The sequence below is a fragment of the Octopus sinensis genome, linkage group LG17 (assembly GCF_006345805.1).
Source record: "Octopus sinensis linkage group LG17, ASM634580v1, whole genome shotgun sequence".
NCBI lineage: Eukaryota > Metazoa > Mollusca > Cephalopoda > Octopoda > Octopodidae > Octopus > Octopus sinensis.
The window spans coordinates 19,261,399-19,283,701 of record NC_043013.1 but is presented as its reverse complement, the minus strand read 5'-3'; the positions used below and the strand labels follow the sequence as shown (position 1 = coordinate 19,283,701).

The 22,303-nt window shown below is 41.6% G+C and overlaps 3 protein-coding genes across 3 annotated transcripts in view; all 3 read left to right on the top strand.

Moving 5' to 3' along the window:
- Positions 1–10,868, top strand: part of LOC115221070 (pneumococcal serine-rich repeat protein-like) — a gene marked incomplete at its 3' end in the record, with an annotated part of 37,038 nt that extends 26,170 nt beyond the window's left edge. The window contains exons 10-13 of the mRNA XM_036510346.1: positions 544–1,273; positions 1,372–3,687; positions 3,844–4,987; positions 5,384–10,868. Of these exons, the coding sequence (XP_036366239.1) occupies positions 544–1,273; positions 1,372–3,687; positions 3,844–4,987; positions 5,384–10,868 (9,675 nt within the window). The remainder of the gene's footprint in view (positions 1–543; positions 1,274–1,371; positions 3,688–3,843; positions 4,988–5,383) is intronic.
- A 9-nt stretch (positions 10,869–10,877) lies between these two features.
- LOC118766699 (mucin-2-like) lies at positions 10,878–15,853 on the top strand. The gene is made up of 2 exons (XM_036510344.1): positions 10,878–14,197; positions 15,776–15,853. Exons 1-2 carry the CDS (start codon positions 10,889–10,891, stop codon positions 15,851–15,853), a joined length of 3,387 nt encoding a protein of 1,128 aa, XP_036366237.1. The 5' UTR covers positions 10,878–10,888.
- Positions 15,854–16,780: 927 nt separating this feature from the next.
- LOC118766698 (mucin-2-like) lies at positions 16,781–22,152 on the top strand (the record flags this gene model as incomplete). The annotated part of the gene is made up of 3 exons (XM_036510343.1): positions 16,781–16,850; positions 17,181–17,587; positions 21,520–22,152. Coding segments are annotated over 3 exons (1,110 nt in total), but the record flags the coding sequence as incomplete, so codon positions are not given.
- Between the last annotated feature and the right edge of the window lie 151 nt (positions 22,153–22,303).

The following is a 22,303-nucleotide window of genomic DNA, read 5'->3' as shown; positions in this document are numbered from 1 at the left end:
CCTACTACACCACAAACTACAGCAACAGCAAGAACCACTACTAAATCAGGAACTACATCACAAACCACAGCAACAGAGGACACTACTATCACACAAACAACTACACCAGAAACTACAGCAACACCAGGAGATACTACTACACAAACAACTACACCACAAACTACAGCAACAGAAGGCTTTACTGCCACACACACACCTACACCAGAAACTACAGCAACAACAGGCGCTACTACTACTACACCAACAACTACAACACAAACTACAGCAACAAGAGTCACCAAAACTACACCACAAACTACAGCAACAGCAGGAACCACTACTAAACCAGCTACTGCATCACAAACTGCAGCAACAGAAGGCACTACTACCACACAAACAACTATACCAGAGAATGCAGCAACACCTGGAGCTACTACTACACAAACAACTACAGCACAAACCAAAATTGCACCCACTACTACATCACAAACTACAGCAACAACGGTCAAAACTACATCACGAACTACAGTGACAAAAGACTCCATAGCTACAGCAAACACTACGTCACAGACAACAGCAAAAACAAACCTTCCTACTACACTAACAACTACATCACAAACTACAACAGGCACCCGTACAACACCATCGACTACATTACAAACAAGAGCAACAGCAGATGGTAGTACTACTACACTAGCAACTACATCAGAAAGTACACCAACAAAAGGCAGTAATATCACACCAGCAACTACACCACAGACTGCAACACCAGGAACCACTAGTACACCTACAACTACAACACAAACTACGCCAACAAAAGGCACCACTATAACATCAACAACTACACCACAAACTACAGTAACAGTGAGTACCACTACCATGCCACTCACTACAACGCAAACTACAGCAACACTAGGCACAACTGTTAAACCACACACTATGACACATACTACAGCAACAGTGGGCACCACTACTACACAACCCACTACAATACAAACTGCTGCAAGGACAAGTATCATTACTACCCCAGCAACTACATCTTACACTACATCATCAACAGGCACCACTAGTACATCAGCAACTACATCAGAAACTACACCAACGACCGACACTAGTACCATACAAGTAACTACACCACAAAGCAAAGTAACAGCGGGTACTCTTTCTACGTCATCAACTACATCACAAACTACAGCACTGAATGATACAGATATTACACCAACAACTACACCACAAGCATCAACAACAGCAGACACTACAACGGCCCAACAACTACTTCACACACCACAGCAATGCCAGGCACCCCTACAACACTAGCAACTACGACACAAACTACGGCAGTAACAGGTACAACTACCACAGACATAACTATAGCACAAACTACGGTAACAGCAAATACTACTACCACACCTCCAACTACATCACAAACAACAGCAACAATAGACATCACTACTGCACCAGCAACTACATCACAAACTACAGCAACATCAGGCACTACTGATACGCCAGCAGCTATGCGTAGTATTACTACAGCTGAAACTACATCACAAACTACACCAACAGCAGGCACCACTAGTACATCAGCAACTACATCAGCATCAACAACAACAGACAGTACTACATCACCAACAACTACAACACAAACTAACGTAACTGCTGGTACTACTAAGACAACACAAACTACAGCAATAACAGATACCCCTACTACACCATCAACTACAACACAAACTACAGAAGCAACAGATACCACTACTCCACCAACAACTACATCACAAACGACATCAACGGCAGCAGGTGCCACTACTACACCACTCACTACAACACAAACTACGGCAATAACAGATACCATCACTACACCACACACTACAACACAAACTACAGCAATAACAGATACCACTACTGCACCACTCACAACAACACAAACTACGGCAATAACAGATAACACTACTGCACCACTCACTACAACACAAACTACAGCAATAACAGATACCACTACTACATCACCCACTACAACACAAACTACAGCAACAACAGATACCACTACTCCGCCTACAACTACATCACAAACTACAGCAACAACAGATATCACTACTACACCACCCACTACAACACAAACTACAGTGACAACAAATACCACTACTCCGCCAACAACTACAACACAAACTACAGCAATAACAGATACCATTATTACACCACCAACTACAACACAAACTACAGCAATAACAGATACCGCTACTACACCACCAACTACAACACAAACTACAGCAGCAGCAGATACCGCTACTCCGCCAACAACTACAACACAGACTACAGCAATATCAGATACCACTACTACGGCAACAACTACATCACAAACTACAACAACAACAGATACCACTACTCCGCCTACAACTACATCACAAACTACAGCAACAACAGATATCACTACTACACCATCAACTACAACACAATCTGCAGCAATAACAGATACCACTAATACACCACTAACTACATCACAAAATACATCAAGTGCAGCAGGTGCCACTACTACACCACAAACTACAACACAAACTACAGCAATAACACATACCACTACTACACCACTTACTACAACACAAACTACAGCAATAAGAGATACTGCTACTACACCATCAACTACAACACAAACTACAGCAACAATAGATACCACTACTCCGCCTACAACTACATCACAAACTACAACAACAACAGATACCAGTACTCCGCCAACAACTACAACACAAACTACAGCAATAACAGATACCACTACTACACTACCAACTACAACACAAACTATAGCCACAACAGATACCGCTACTCTGCCAACAAGTACAACACAAACTACAGCAATAACGGATACCACTACTATACCACCCACTACAACACAAACTACAGCAACGAAAGATTCCACTACTCCTGCAACAACTACAGCACAAACTATACCAATAACAGATACCACTACTACACCACTTACTACAACACAAACTACAGCAACAAGAGACACCACTACTCCGCCAACAACTACAACACAAACTACAACAATAAGAGATACCACTTCTACACCACAAACTACAGCAATAACAGACACCACTACACCGCCAAGAACTACAACACAAACTAGCGAAATAACAGATACCACTACTACACCAACAACTGCAACACAAACTACAACAACAAGAGACACCACTACACCGCCAACGACTACAACACAAACTACAGCAATAACAGATACCACTACTACACCACAGCCTACAACACAAACTACAGCAAAAAGAGACATCACTATTCCGCTAACAACTACAACACAAACTACTGCAAAGACGGATACCACTACTACAGCACCAACTACAACACAAACTACAGAAACAAAAGATTCCACTACTCCTGCAACAACTACCGCACAAACTGCAGCAATAACAGATAGCTCTATTACACCACAAGCTACAACAATAACTACAGCAATAACAAACACCACTACACCACCAAGAACTACAACACAAACTACAGCAATAACAGATACCACTACTACACCACCAGCTACAACACAAACTACAGCAAAAACAGATACCACTACTACCCCACCAACTACAACACAAACTACAGCAACAACAGACACCACTACTCCGCCAAGAACTACAATACTCCTTACAGCAATAAAAGATACCACAACTACCACATCAACTACAGCACAAACCACATCAACGGCAGCAGGTGCCCCTACTACACCACACATTATAACAAAAACTACAGCAATAACAAATACCACTACTACACAACCGACTATAACACAAACTAAAACAACAACAGATACCACTACTACTACAACACAAACTACAGCAACAACTGATACCATTACTACGCTAACAGCTACATCACAAACTACTGCAACGGCAGCAGGTGCCAGTACTACACCACTTACTACAACACAAACTACAGCAATAAGAGATACTGCTACTACACCATCAACTACAACACAAACTACAGCAACAACAGATACCACTACTACGCCAACAACTGCAACACAAACTATTGCAACAACAGATACCACTACTACGCCAACAACTACAACAGAAACTACAGCAATAACAGATACCACTACTACACCATCAACTACAACACAAACTACAGCAACAACAGATACCACTACTACGCCAACAACTGCAACACAAACTACAGCAACAACAGATACCACTACTCCGGCAACAACTACAATACTAACTACAGACATAACAGATACCAGTACTACACCACCAACTACATCACAAATGACACCAACCGCAGCAGGTGCCACTACTACACCACCCACTACAACACAAACTACAGCAATAACAGATACCACTACTACACCACCGACTATAACACAAACTAAAACAACAACAGATACCACTACTACTACAACACAAACTACAGCAACAGCAGACACCACTACTCCACCAACAACTACAACGCAAACTACAGCAAAATCAGATACCACTAGTACACCACCAACTGCATCACAAACGACATCAACGGCAGCAGATGCCACTACTACACCAACCACTATAACACAAACTACAGCAATAACAGATACTACTACTACGCCAACAACTACAACACAAACTACAGCAACAACAGATACCACTACTACGCCAACAACTACAACACAAACTACAGCAACAACAGATATCACTACTACGCCATCAACTACAACACAAACTACAGCAACAACAGATACCACTACTACGCTAACAACTGCAACACAAACTACAGCAACAACAGATACCACTACTACGGCAACAACAGATACCACTACTACGCCAACAACTACAACAGAAACTACAGCAACAACAGATTCCACTACTACACCATCAACTACAACACAAACTACAGCAACAACAGATACCACTACTACGCCAACAACTGCAACACAAACTACAGCAACAACAGATACCACTACTACGCCAACAACTGCAACACAAACTACAGCAACAACAGATACCACTACTACGCCACAACTACAACACAAACTACAGCAACAACAGATACACTACTACACCACCAACTACAACACAAACTACAGCAACAACAGATACCACTACTACGCCAACAACTACAACAGAAACTACAGCAATAACAGATACCACTACTACACCATCAACTACAACACAAACTACAGCAACAACAGATACCACTACTACGCCAACAACTGCAACACAAACTACAGCAACAACAGATACCACTACTCCGGCAACAACTACAATACTAACTACAGACATAACAGATACCAGTACTACACCACCAACTACATCACAAATGACACCAATCGCAGCAGGTGCCACTACTACACCACCCACTACAATACAAACTACAGCAATAACAGATACCACTACTACACCACCGACTATAACACAAACTAAAACAATAACAGGTACCACTACTACTACAACACAAACTACAGCAACAGCAGACACCACTACTCCACCAACAACTACAACGCAAACTACAGCAAAATCAGATACCACTGGTACACCACCAACTGCATCACAAACGACATCAACGGCAGCAGGTGCCACTACTACACAAACCACTATAACACAAACTACAGCAATAACAGATACTACTACTACGCCAACAACTACAACACAAACTACAGCAACAACAGATACCACTACTACGCCAACAACTACAACACAAACTACAGCAACAACAGATATCACTACTACGCCATCAACTACAACACAAACTACAGCAACAACAGATACCACTACTACGCTAACAACTGCAACACAACTACAGCAACAACAGATACCACTACTACGGCAACAACAGATACCACTACTACGCCAACAACTACAACAGAAACTACAGCAACAACAGATTCCACTACTACACCATCAACTACAACACAAACTACAGCAACAACAGATACCACTACTACGCCAACAACTGCAACACAAACTACAGCAACAACAGATACCACTACTACGCCAACAACTGCAACACAAACTACAGCAACAACAGATACCACTACTACGCCAACAACTACAACACAAACTACAGCAACAACAGATACCACTACTACACCACACACTACAACACAAACTACAGCAACAACAGATACCACTACTACGGCAACAACTACAACACAAACTACTGCAACAACAGATACCACTACTACGCCAACAACTACAACAGAAACTACAGCAACAACAGATTCCACTACTACACCATCAACTACAACACAAACTACAGCAACAACAGATACCACTACTACACCAACAACTGCAACACAAACTATATCAAACACAATTATGACTACTACACCAGGAACTACATCACATACTACAAGAACAATTGGTACTACTACAGCTACACCAACAACTACAGCACATACAACAGCAACAGCAGGTACTACTGCAACACCAACAACTACATCACAAACTACAGCAACAAGAGTCACCACTACTGCACCAACATTTATGTCACAATCAACTGCAACAGCAGGCATCGCTACTACACCAGGAACTGCAACACAAACTACAGCAGCAATAGACAGAACTACTGCACCAATAGCTACATCACAAACTACAGCAACAGAAGGCACTACTACCACACCAACTACTAGTCCGCAAACTACAGTAACAGAAGTTAAAACTACTATACCAGCAACTACGTCACAAACCACAACAGCAGCAGGCACCACTATTACACTAGCAACTCCATCACAAAGTACAGCAATAACAGATACCACTACTACACCACCAACTACAACACAAACTACAGCAACAACAGACACCACTACTCCGCCAAGAACTACAACACTCCTTACAGCAATAAAAGATACCACTACTCCGCCAACAACTACATCACAAACTACAACAACAACAGATACCACTACTCCGCCTACAACTGCATCACAAACTACTGAACCAACAATAATAGCTACAACGGCAACACAGCTAATAACAAATGTAACAGGATCATTAACAACGAAGACAAAACAATCTTCCCAACAGCCAACAACACAAACCACAACAGAAGCTATAAGAACTACCACACCAACCAATATATTTACAACAGATCTTACGAAACAGGCCACGGCACAATTAGCATCAACAGAAGATTCGATAACAGCAGCACTAAATAAAACATCAAAAACAACAACCACATTACAGCCAACAATGACAACCACAACCGAACAAAAAACAACTACAAAAAAACCGACAACAACCACAACAGAATCGACAACAACCATAACGGAATCGAAAACAAAGAATATAGAATTAACAAGAGCCATAACAGAACAGACAACATCCAATACAAAATCTTCAGTAACCATAACAAACGCCGAAACAGTTACAACAGAACCGACAACAAACACAACAGAACAGACAACTACTACAAGAGAACCAAAAAGAACAACAGCAGAACCAACAACAACAGCAGAAGCAATAACTACTACAACAACAAAACCAATAACAACTGAACGACCAACTACAAGCCTAACACAAACAAAACCAACAACTATAATAGAACCAAGAACAGAAGCACCAATAACAACCACAAGACCAACAACAACCACAAACCCAACAACCACAAAACCAACAGCAACCACAGACGTATCAGCAACCACGAAACCATCAACGGCTACAAAACCGACAACAGAACCTACAAGGATTACAACAGAGCACACAACACTCAAAGTAAAACCAAGCATAGCTATTACAGAAGCAACATCAAGCACAGCAGAACAAACAACAACCGCAACAGAGGCAACAACGACAGCAACCACAGCAGGAACAAAAACGACCACTGCGGAAGCAACAACAGCTTCAGCAGAAATATCAACGGCCATAACAGAAATATCAACGAACAAGTCAACCACAACAGAAACAACTATATCAGAAACAAAATCAGCAACAGAACCAGCAACAGTCACAACAGAATCAAAAATTGCGATAGAACCAACAACGGCGACAACAACACCAACAATAACAACAAAAAAAGCGACAACACCCACAACGGAACCCACAACAACAGCAACAACAGAACCGACAAATATCACACCAACAGCTCCATCACAACATACCATTAGAGGTACACCTACTACTCTAGTAACTACATCACAAACTACAGCAACAACAAGCACCTCTACTACACCAGCAACTACATCGCAAACTACAGCAACAGCAGACACTACTACTACTACTACTATATCACCAACCACATCGCAAACTACAGTAACAACAGACAAATCTACTACACAAGCAACTACATCACAAAATATAGCTACAACAGGCATGTCTACTGCACCAGAAACTATATCACAAACAACAGCAAGCGTAGACAAGTCTACTACACTACAAACTACAGCAACAGCAAACATGTCTACTACACCAGCAACTACATCACAAACTACAGAAACAGCTGACATGTCTACTACACCATCAACTACTTCACAAACTGCAGAAACAACAAGCACGTCAACTACACCGTCAACTACATCACAAACTACAGCCAAAACATACACATCTACTACACAAACAACTACATCACTAAGTACAGAATCAGTAGGCAGTACTACTGCGCCAACAACTACATCACAAAAGACAAAAACGGCAGGCACCACTACTGCAACACCAACTATATCACAAACTACAGCAATAACAGATACGGCTATTACTCCAACAACTACATCACAAAATACCACAAAAAGTATTATTACTACTACTATATCACCAACTATATCACCCACTACAGCAACAACGGGTACGTTTACTACACGTGGAACTACATCACAAGCTACAGCAACAACAGACACGTCTCCTACAACAGCAACCATATCACAAACAACAGCATCAGCAGACACCACAACTACACCATCTACATCACAAACTACTGTAACAGCAGGCACGTCTACTACCCCAGCAACTACGTCACAAACAACAGCAACGGGAGGCACCACTCCTACACCATCAACTACATCGCAAACTATCGCAACAACAGGCACCACAACTACACCACCTACATCACAAACTACTCTAACAACAGGCACGGTTATTACACCAGCAACTACATCACAAACAACAGCAACAGCAGACACCTCTACTACACAAGCAACTACATCACAAAGTACAGCAACAACTGGCACGTCTACTATACCAGTAACTACATCAGAAAGTTCAGAAATAGTAGGCAGTACTACTGCGCCAACAACTACATCACAAAGCACAACAACGGCAGGCACCACTACTGCAACACCAACTACATTACAAACTACAGCCGGAACAGATACGGCTATTACTCCAACTACTACATCACAAAGTACCACAAAAAGTATTATTATTACTACTGTATCACCAACTATATCACCCACTACAGCAACAACAGGTACGTTTACTACACGTGGAACTACATCAGAAACTACAACAAAGACTAGCCCTGCTATTACATCTACAATTACATCACAAACTACAACAACACGAAGTACATATGCTACACCTGAAACTACATCACAAACAACAGCAATAGTAGACTCAACTACAACACCAACAACCACATCACAAACTACAGCCACGTCTACTACACCAGCAACTATATCACAAACTACAGCAACAACAGGCACGTCTACAACACCAGCAACTATATCACAAACTACAGCATCAGCTGGCATCACTACTACACCAACTACATCACAAACTACAACAATGGGAAGCACATATGCTACACCTGAAACTACATCTCAAACAACAGCAACAGTAGGCTCAACTACAACACCAACAACCACATCACAAACTACAGCTGCAACAGGCACGTCTACTACACAGGCAACTACATCACAAACTACAGCAACATCAGACACGTCTACTACACCAGCAACTATATCAGAAACAACAGCATCAGCAGGTATCACTACTGCACCAACTACATCACAAACTACAGCAACAACAGGCACGTCTACTACGCAAGCAACTACATCACAAACAACAGCACCAGCAGGCATCACTACTACACCAACTACATCACAAACAACAGCACCAGCAGGCACCACTACTACACGAACTACATCACAAACTACAGCAACATCAGACACGTCTACTACACCAGCAACTACATCACAAACTACAGCAACAACTGGCACGTCTACTACCCCAGCAACTATATCAGGAACGACAGTAACAGCAGCCACCACGACTACATCAACTACATCCCAAACAACAGCAACAGCAGACATCTCTACTACACAAGCAACTGCATCTGAAACTACAGCAACAACAGGCACAACAACTACAACACCTACATCACAAACTACTCTAACAACAGGCATGTTTACTACACCTGAAACTACATCACAAACTACAGCAACAGTAGGCTCAACTACAACACCAACAACCACATCACAAACTACAGCAACAACAGGCACGTCTACTACGCAAGCAACTACATCACAAACTACAGCAACAACAGACACGTCTACTACACCAGCAACTATATCACAAACAACAGCACCAGCAGGCACCACTACTACACGAACTACATCACAAACTACAACAATGGGAAGCACATATGCTACACCTGAAACTACATCACAAACAACAGCAACAGTAGGCTCAACTACAACACCAACAACCACATCACAAACTACAGCAACAACAGACACGTCTACTACACCAGCAGATATATCACAAACAACAGCACCAGCAGGCATCACTACTACACCAACTACATCACAAACTACTGTAACAACAGACACGTCTACTACAACTACAACTACGTCAAAAACAACTGCAACAGTAGGCACCACCACGACACCATCAACTACATTGCAAACTACAACAACAGCAGACACCTCTACTACACCATCGACTACATCACAAAGTACAGAAACAGTTGTCAGTACGACAGCGCCACAACTACATCACAAACTACAACAATGGGAAGCACATATGCTACACCTGAAACTACATCTCAAACAACAGCAACAGTAGGCTCAACTACAACACCAACAACCACATCACAAACTACAGCTGCAACAGGCACGTCTACTACACAGGCAACTACATCACAAACTACAGCAACATCAGACACGTCTACTACACCAGCAACTATATCAGAAACAACAGCATCAGCAGGTATCACTACTGCACCAACTACATCACAAACTACTGTAACAACAGACACGTCTACTACAACTGCAACTACGTCAACAACAACTGCAACAGTAGGTACCACTACGACACCATCAACTACAGCACAAACAACAGGAACAGAAGGCTCCACTACAACATCAACAACCACACCCATATCAGACACGTCTATTACACCCGCAACTACATCACAAACTACAGCAACAACTGGCACGTCTACTACCCCAGCAACTATATCAGGAACGACAGTAACAGCAGCCACCACGACTACATCAACTACATCCCAAACAACAGCAACAGCAGACATCTCTACTACACAAGCAACTGCATCTGAAACTACAGCAACAACAGGCACAACAACTACAACACCTACATCACAAACTACTCTAACAACAGGCATGTTTACTACACCTGAAACTACATCACAAACTACAGCAACAGTAGGCTCAACTACAACACCAACAACCACATCACAAACTACAGCAACAACAGGCACGTCTACTACGCAAGCAACTACATCACAAACTACAGCAACAACAGACACGTCTACTACACCAGCAACTATATCACAAACAACAGCACCAGCAGGCACCACTACTACACGAACTACATCACAAACTACAACAATGGGAAGCACATATGCTACACCTGAAACTACATCACAAACAACAGCAACAGTAGGCTCAACTACAACACCAACAACCACATCACAAACTACAGCAACAACAGACACGTCTACTACACCAGCAGATATATCACAAACAACAGCACCAGCAGGCATCACTACTACACCAACTACATCACAAACTACTGTAACAACAGACACGTCTACTACAACTACAACTACGTCAAAAACAACTGCAACAGTAGGCACCACCACGACACCATCAACTACATTGCAAACTACAACAACAGCAGACACCTCTACTACACCATCGACTACATCACAAAGTACAGAAACAGTTGTCAGTACGACAGCGCCAACAACTACATCACAAATGACAGGAACGGCAGACACCACTACTGCAACACCAACTATATCACACACTACAGCCGCAACAGATACGGCTATTACTCCAACTGCTACATCACAAAATACCACAATTATTATTACTACTAGTATATCACCAGCTACATCACCAGCAACAACAAGCACGTCTACTACACCAGCAACTACATCACAAACTACAGCAACAACTGGCCCTACTACTACACTTACAACTACATTACAAACTACAACAGGAGGCACCGCTACTACACCTGAAACTGCATCACAAACAAGAGCTTCAATAGGTAACACTACCACACCAACAACCACACCACAAACTACAGCCACAACAGACACATCTACTACGCAAGTAACTACATCACAAACTGCAGCAACAACAGGTCCGCCTTCTACACCAGCACCTGTGTCACAAACAACAGCATCAGCAGGTACCACAACTACACCAACTACATCACAAACTACTGCAGAAGGAACTACAACACAAAGTACAGGAGCAACAGATAGGGCTATTACTTCAACTACTACCTTACAAAATACCACAAGAAGTAGTATTACTACTACTTCATCGACAATTACATCACAGTCTATTGCGAAAACAGGCACCACTAATACACCAGCAACAACGTCACAAATTACAGCAACAACGTCACAAATTACAGCAACAACGTCACAAATTACAGCAACAACTGGCTCCACTACTACACCTAGAACTTTATCACAAACTACAATAACAGCAGGCACCGCTACAACACAAGTAACTACACCACAGACAACAGCAGCAACAAGTACAACTATTACACCAACTACTACGTCACAAGGTGCCACAAGAGACACCACCACCATTACTCCAGCATCTACGTCACAAGCTGCAACAACAGCAGTCCCCACTACCAGTCCCACAACAATAACTCCAATAGCCACAACACAACGACCAACAATTACAAGAGAACCATCAACATCAATAACGGAAACAATAACGACAACAGAACCAACATCAACCACTGTGGAACAACGAGCATCTTTAAACAAATCATCTGCAATAAGTACAACAATAGCTACACCATCAAGAACAACAACATCAACAACATCCACAGCAGAATCAATAGTAACACCTACAACAGAACGAACAACCGTTGCTACAAAACCAACATTAGTGACTACAAAAACCCCAAGAACAACAACAGAACCAACAACACTCACAACACCAACTAAAGCAGAACTATCAACAACAATCACTACAACATCCACCATAGAAGAACCAGCAACAAGAACCACAACAGAACCACTAACAACAATCACAACTAATACAACAACTACAATTGGGCGAAAGACAACCATAAATGTGCCAACCACAATAACAACAGAACCAACAACAACCAAAACGGAACCAACAGCAACCACAACGGAAGCAAAACTACCAACAATAAACCCTACAGAACAACCATCAGCTACTACAGCATCGCTATTTAAAATCACAAAGCAAACGGAAACAACCACTACATCACAACCAACGCTAGCAACCAGAACAGAGGTAACAAGAACAGAATCTACAAGTGCAATCAAAAACGAACCAACAGCATCACCTATAACAATGAAAGCAGCAAAAAGTACGTTAAGAGTAACAACAGTAAACACATCGGAATCGACAATAACAGCCAAAAAAGAAACTACAACCTCAAACACAGAAGAGCTAACAACGACAGCAGCACCAATCACAACACAGTCAGTAATATTAAGAGCAGTGACCACAAAATCACTAAGCAAACCAACAACAGAATCAACAACAAACACCGCAGAACGGGAAACAACATCAACAACAGAACCGACAGTAATAACCACAACAGAATCAGCAACAACCACAGAAGAACCAATAGCATCACCAATTACCACAACGGAACCAGCAACAACCACAACAAAACCAAAAACAGAACCAACAATAACAACCATGCTAGAACCAACAATAGCCACATCAGAACCAACAACGTCCAGAGAGGAACAACCAAAAACCACAACAGAACAAACAACAAACAAACGACAACCGATAACAACAGAAGCAGCAACAACCACAACCACAACAGAACAAACAACAACCTCTACAGAACCAACAACAACCACAACAGAACAAAGAACAACCACAACAGAACCAACAACAACCACGACAGAACAAATAACAACCACAACAGAACCAACAACAACCACAACAGAACCAACAACAACCACAGCAGAACCAACAACAACCACAACAGAAAAAATAACAACCTCTACAGAAACAACAACAACCACAGCAGAGGACCAACAACAACACAACAGAAAAACAAATAACAACACACAGAACCAACAACAACCACACCAGAAACCAACAACAACCACAGCAGAACCAACAAACAACCACAACAGAACAAATAACAACCACAACAGAACCAACAACAACCACAACAGAACCAAACAACAACCACAGCAGAACCAACCAACAACCACAACAAACACAAATAACAACTACAACAGAACCAACAACAACCACAGCAGAACCAACAACAACCACAACAGAAAAAATAACAACGGCAGCAGAACAAACAACAACCTCTACAGAACCAACAACAACCACAGCAGAACCAACAACAACCACAACAGAACAAATAACAACCACAACAGAACCAACAACAACCACAACAGAACCAACAACAACCACAGCAGAGCCAACAACAACCACAACAGAAAAAATAACAACCGCAGCAGAACAAACAACAACCTCTACAGAACCAACAACAACCACAGCAGAACCAACAACAACCACAACAGAACAAATAACAACCACAACAGAACCAACAACAACCACAACAGAACCAACAACAACCACAAAAGAACAAATAACAACCACAACAGAACCAACAACAATCACAACAGAACCAACAACAACCACAGCAGAACAAATAACAACCACAACAGAACAAACAACAACCACAACAGAACCAACAACAACCACAGCAGAACAAATAACAACCACAACAGAACAAATAACAACCACAACAGAACCAACAACAACCACAACAGAACCAACAACAACCACAGCAGAACCAACAACAACCACAACAGAACAAATAACAACCACAAAAGAACAAATAACAACCACAACAGAACAAACAACAACCACAACAGAACCAACAACAACCACAGCAGAACAAATAACAACCACAACAGAACAAACAACAACCACAACAGAACCAACAACAACCACCAGCAGCAGAACAAATAACAACCACAACAGAACAAATAACAACCACAACAGAACCAACAACAACCACAACAGAACCAACAACAACCACAAAAGAACAAATAACGACCACAACAGAACCAACAACAACCACAACAGAACCAACAACAACCACAGCAGAACCAACAACAACCACAACAGAACAAATAACAACTACAACAGAACCAACAACAACCACAACAGAACCAACAACAACCACAAAAGAACAAATAACAACCACAACAGAACCAACAACAACCACAACAGAACCAACAACAACCACAGCAGAACAAATAACAACCACAACAGAACAAACAACAACCACAACAGAACCAACAACAACCACAGCAGAACAAATAACAACCACAACAGAACAAATAACAACCACAACAGAACAAATAACAACCACAACAGAACCAACAACAACCACAACAGAACCAACAACAACCACAGCAGCAGAACCACAACAACCAAAAACAAGAAAACAAATAACAACACAACAGAACCAACAACAACCACAACAGAACCAACAACAACCACAAAAGAACAAATAACAACCGCAACAGAACCAACAACAACCACAACAGAACCAACAACAACCACAGCAGAACCAACAACAACCACAAAAGAACAAATAACAACTACAACAGAACCAACAACAACCACAACAGAACCAACAACAACCACAAAAGAACAAATAACAACCACAACAGAACCAACAACAACCACAACAGAACCAACAACAACCACAGCAGAACAAATAACAACCACAACAGAACAAACAACAACCACAACAGAACCAACAACAACCACAGCAGAACAAATAACAACCACAACAGAACAAATAACAACCACAACAGAACCAACAACAACCACAACAGAACCAACAACAACCACAGCAGAACCAACAACAACCACAACAGAACAAATAACAACTACAACAGAACCAACAACAACCACAGCAGAACCAACAACAACCACAACAGAAAAAATAACAACCTCTACAGAACCAACAACAACCACAGCAGGACCAACAACAACCACAACAGATCAAATAACAACCACAACAGAACCAACAACAACCACAATAGAACCAACAACAACCACAACAGAACCAACAACAACCACAGCAGAACCAACAACAAACACAACAGAAAAAAATAACAACACACAGCAGAACCAACAACAACCACATCAGAACCAACAACAACCACAACAGAAAAAATAACAGCCACAGCAGAACCAACAACAACCACAGCAGAACCAACAACAACCACATCAGAACCAGCAACAACCACAGCAGAACCAACAACAACCACAACAGAAAAAATAACAACCTCTACAGAACCAACAACAACCACAGCAGGACCAACAACAACCACAACATATCAAATAACAACCACAACAGAACCAACAACAACCACAACAGAACCAACAACAACCACAACAGAACCAACAACAACCACAGCAGAACCAACAACAACCACAACAGAAAAAATAACAACCACAACAGAACCAACAACAACCACAGCAGGACCAACAACAACCACAACAGAACAAATAACAACCACAACAGAACCCACAACAACCAAAAAAACCAGAACCAACAACAACCACAGCAGAACCAAACAACAACCACAACAGAAACAAATAACAACCACAACAGAACAAACAACAAAACCAAAACAACAGAACCAACAACAACCACATCAGAACCAACAACAACCACAACAGACCAACAACAACCACAGCAGAACCAACAACAACCACAACAGAACAAAAACAACCACAACAGAACAAATAACAACCACAACAGAACCAACAACAACCACAACAGAACAAAGAACAACCACAACAGAACCAACAACAACCACGACAGAACAAATAACAACCACAACAGAACCAACAACAACCACAACAGAACCAACAACAACCACAGCAGAACCAACAACAACCACAACAGAAAAAATAACAACCTCTACAGAAACAACAACAACCACAGCAGGACCAACAACAACCACAACAGAACAAATAACAACCACAACAGAACCAACAACAACCACACCAGAACCAACAACAACCACAGCAGAACCAACAACAACCACAACAGAACAAATAACAACCACAACAGAACCAACAACAACCACAACAGAACCAACAACAACCACAGCAGAACCAACAACAACCACAACAGAACAAATAACAACTACAACAGAACCAACAACAACCACAGCAGAACCAACAACAACCACAACAGAAAAAAATAACAACGCAAGCAGAAACAAACAACAACCTCTACAGAACCAACAACAACCACAGCAGAACCCACACCCACACAACAGAACAAATACACACCACAAAAACAGAACCAAACAACCACCACAACAGAACCAACAACCCCACAGCAGAGCCAACAACAACCACAACAGAAAAAATAACAACCCGCAAGCCAGAGAAACAAACAACAACCTCTACAGAACCAACAACAACCACAGCCAGAACCAACAACAACCACAACAGAACAAATAACCACAACAACAGAACCAACAACACCCACAACAGAACCAACAACAACCACAAAAGACAAATAACAACCCAACAGAACCAACAACAATCACAACAGAACCAACAACAACCCACAGCCGAACAAATAACAACCCACAGACAAACAACAACCACACAGAACCAACAACAAACAACAGCAGAACAAATAACAACCACAACAGAACAAATAACAACCACAACAGAACCAACAACAACCACAACAGAACCAACAACAACCACAGCAGAACCAACAACAACCACAACAGAACAAATAACAACCACAAAAGAACAAATAACAACCACAACAGAACAAACAACAACCACAACAGAACCAACAACAACCACAGCAGAACAAATAACAACCACAACAGAACAAACAACAACCACAACAGAACCAACAACAACCACAGCAGAACAAATAACAACCACAACAGAACAAATAACAACCACAACAGAACCAACAACAACCACAACAGAACCAACAACAACCACAAAAGAACAAATAACGACACCAACAGACCAACAACAACCACAAGAACCAACACCAACCACAGCAGAACCAACAACAACCACAACAGAACAAATAACAACTACAACAGAACCAACAACAACCACAACAGAACCAACAACAACAAAAAACAAAAACAAATAACAACCACAACATAACCAACAACAACCACAACAGAACCAACAACAACCACAGCATAACAAATAACAACCACAACATAACAAACAACAACCACAACATAACCAACACAACACCACAGCAGAACAAATAACAACCACAACAAACAAATAACAACCACAACAGAACAAATACAACCACACAGAACCAACAACACCACAACAGAACCACAACAACCACAGGCAGAACCAACAACAACCACAACAGAACAAATAACAACTACAACTAAACCAGAACAACAACAACCACACAGAACCACAACAACCACAAAAGAACAAATAACAACCGCAACAGAACCAACAACAACCACAACAGAACCAACAACAACCACAGCAGAACCAACAACAACCACAAAAGAACAAATAACAACTACAACAGAACCAACAACAACCACAACAGAACCAACAACAACCACAAAAGAACAAATAACAACCACAACAGAACCACAACAACCACAACAGAACCAACAACAACCACAGCAGAACAAATAACAACCACAACAGAACAACAACACCACAACAGAACCAACAACAACCACAGCAGAACAAATAACAACCACAACAGAACAAAACAACCACAACAGAACCAACAACAACCACAACAGAACCAACAACAACCACAGCAGAACACACAACAACCACAACAGAACAAATAACAACTACAACAGAACCCCAACAACAACCACAGCAGAACCAACAACAACCACAACAGAAAAAATAACAACCTCTACAGAACCAACAACAACCACAGCAGGACCAACAACAACCACAACAGATCAAATAACAACCACAACAGAACCAACAACAACCACAATAGAACCAACAACAACCACAACAGAACCAACAACAACCACAGCAGAACCAACAACAAACACAACAGAAAAAATAACAACCACAGCAGAACCAACAACAACCACATCAGAACCAACAACAACCACAACAGAAAAAATAACAGCCACAGCAGAACCAACAACAACCACAGCAGAACCAACAACAACCACATCAGAACCAGCAACAACCACAGCAGAACCAACAACAACCACAACAGAAAAAATAACAACCTCTACAGAACCAACAACAACCACAGCAGGACCAACAACAACCACAACATATCAAATAACAACCACAACAGAACCAACAACAACCACAACAGAACCAACAACAACCACAACAGAACCAACAACAACCACAGCAGAACCAACAACAACCACAACAGAAAAAATAACAACCACAACAGAACCAACAACAACCACAGCAGGACCAACAACAACCACAACAGAACAAATAACAACCACAACAGAACCAACAACAACCAAAACAGAACCAACAACAACCACAGCAGAACCAACAACAACCACAACAGAACAAATAACAACCACAACAGAACAAACAACAACCACAACAGAACCAACAACAACCACATCAGAACCAACAACAACCACAACAGAACCAACAACAACCACAGCAGAACCAACAACAACCACAACAGAACAAATAACAACCACAACAGAACAAATAACAACCACAACAGAACCAACAACAACCACAACAGAACCAACAACGACCACAACAGAACCAACAACAACCACAGCAGAACCAACAACAACCACAACAGAAAAAATAACAACCACAACAGAACAAATAACAACCACAACAGAACCAACAACAACCACAACAGAACCAACAACAACCACAGGAGAACCAACAACAACCACAACAGAACTAACAACATCCACAACAGAACCAACAACAACAACAACAGAACCAACAACAACCACAGCAGAACCAACAACAACACCACATCAGAACCACAACAACCACAACAGAAAAAATACACCAACACGCAGAACCAACAACAACCACATCAGAACCAACAACAACCACCACAGAACCAACAACAATCACAGCAGAACCAACAACAACCACAACAGAAAAAATAACAGCCACAGTAGAACCAACAACAACCACAGCAGACCCAACAACAACCACATCAGAACCAGCAACAACCACAACAGAACCAACAACAACCACAGCAGAACCACAACAACCACAACAGAACCAACAACAACCACAACAGAACCAACAACAACCACAATAGAACCAACAACAACCACAACAGAACCAACAACTGCTGCAATAGAACCAACAACAACCATAACAGAACCAACAACAACCACAACAGAACCAACAACAACCACAACAGAACCAACAACAACCATAACAGAACAAACAACAACCTCAACGGAACCAACAACAGCCAGAACAGAACCAACAACAGCCACAACAGAACCAACAACAATCACAGCAGAACCAACAACAACCACAACAGAAAAAATAACAACCACAGCAGAACCAACAACAACCACATCAGAACCAACAACAACCACAACAGAACCAACAACAATCACAGCAGAACCAACAACAACCACAACAGAAAAACTAACAGCCACAGCAGAACCAACAACAACCACAGCAGAACCAACAACAACCACATCAGAACCAGCAACAACCACAGCAGAACCAACAACAACCACAACAGAAAAAATAACAACCTCTACAGAACCAACAACAACAACAGCAGGACCAACAACAACCACAACAGATCAAATAACAACCACAACAGAACCAACAACAACCACAACAGAACCAACAACAACCACAACAGAACCAACAACAACCACAACAGAACCAACAACAACCACAACAGAACCAACAACAACCACAGCAGAACCAACAACAACCACAACAGAACAAATAACAACCACAACAGAACAAATAACAACCACAACAGAACCAACAACAACCACAACAGAACCAACAACAACCACAACAGAACCACAACAACCACAGCAGAACCACAACAACCACAGCAGAGAACCAACAACAACACACAACAGAACCAAAAACAACCACAACAGAAACCAACAACAACCACAACAGAACCAACAACAACCACAGCAGAACCAACAACAACCACAACAGAAAAAATAACAACCACAACAGAACAAATAACAACCACAACAGAACCAACAACAACCACAACAGAACCAACAACAACCACAGCAGAACCAACAACAACCACAACAGAACCAACAACAACCACAACAGAACCAACAACAACAACAACAGAACCAACAACAACCACAGCAGAACCAACAACAACCACATCAGAACCAACAACAACCACAACAGAAAAAATAACAACCACAGCAGAACCAATAACAACCACATCAGAACCAACAACAACCACCACAGAACCAACAACAATCACAGCAGAACCAACAACAACCACAACAGAAAAAATAACAGCCACAGTAGAACCAACAACAACCACAGCAGACCCAACAACAACCTCATCAGAACCAGCAACAACCACAACAGAACCAACAACAACCACAGCAGAACCAACAACAACCACAACAGAACCAACAACAACCACAACAGAACCAACAACAACCACAATAGAACCAACAACAACCACAACAGAACCAACAACTGCTGCAATAGAACCAACAACAACCATAACAGAACCAACAACAACCACAACAGAACCAACAACAACCACAACAGAACCAACAACAACCATAACAGAACAAACAACAACCTCAACGGAACCAACAACAGCCACAACAGAACCAACAACAGCCACAACAGAACCAACAACAACCACAGCAGAACCAACAACAACCACAAGAGAACCAACAACAATCACAA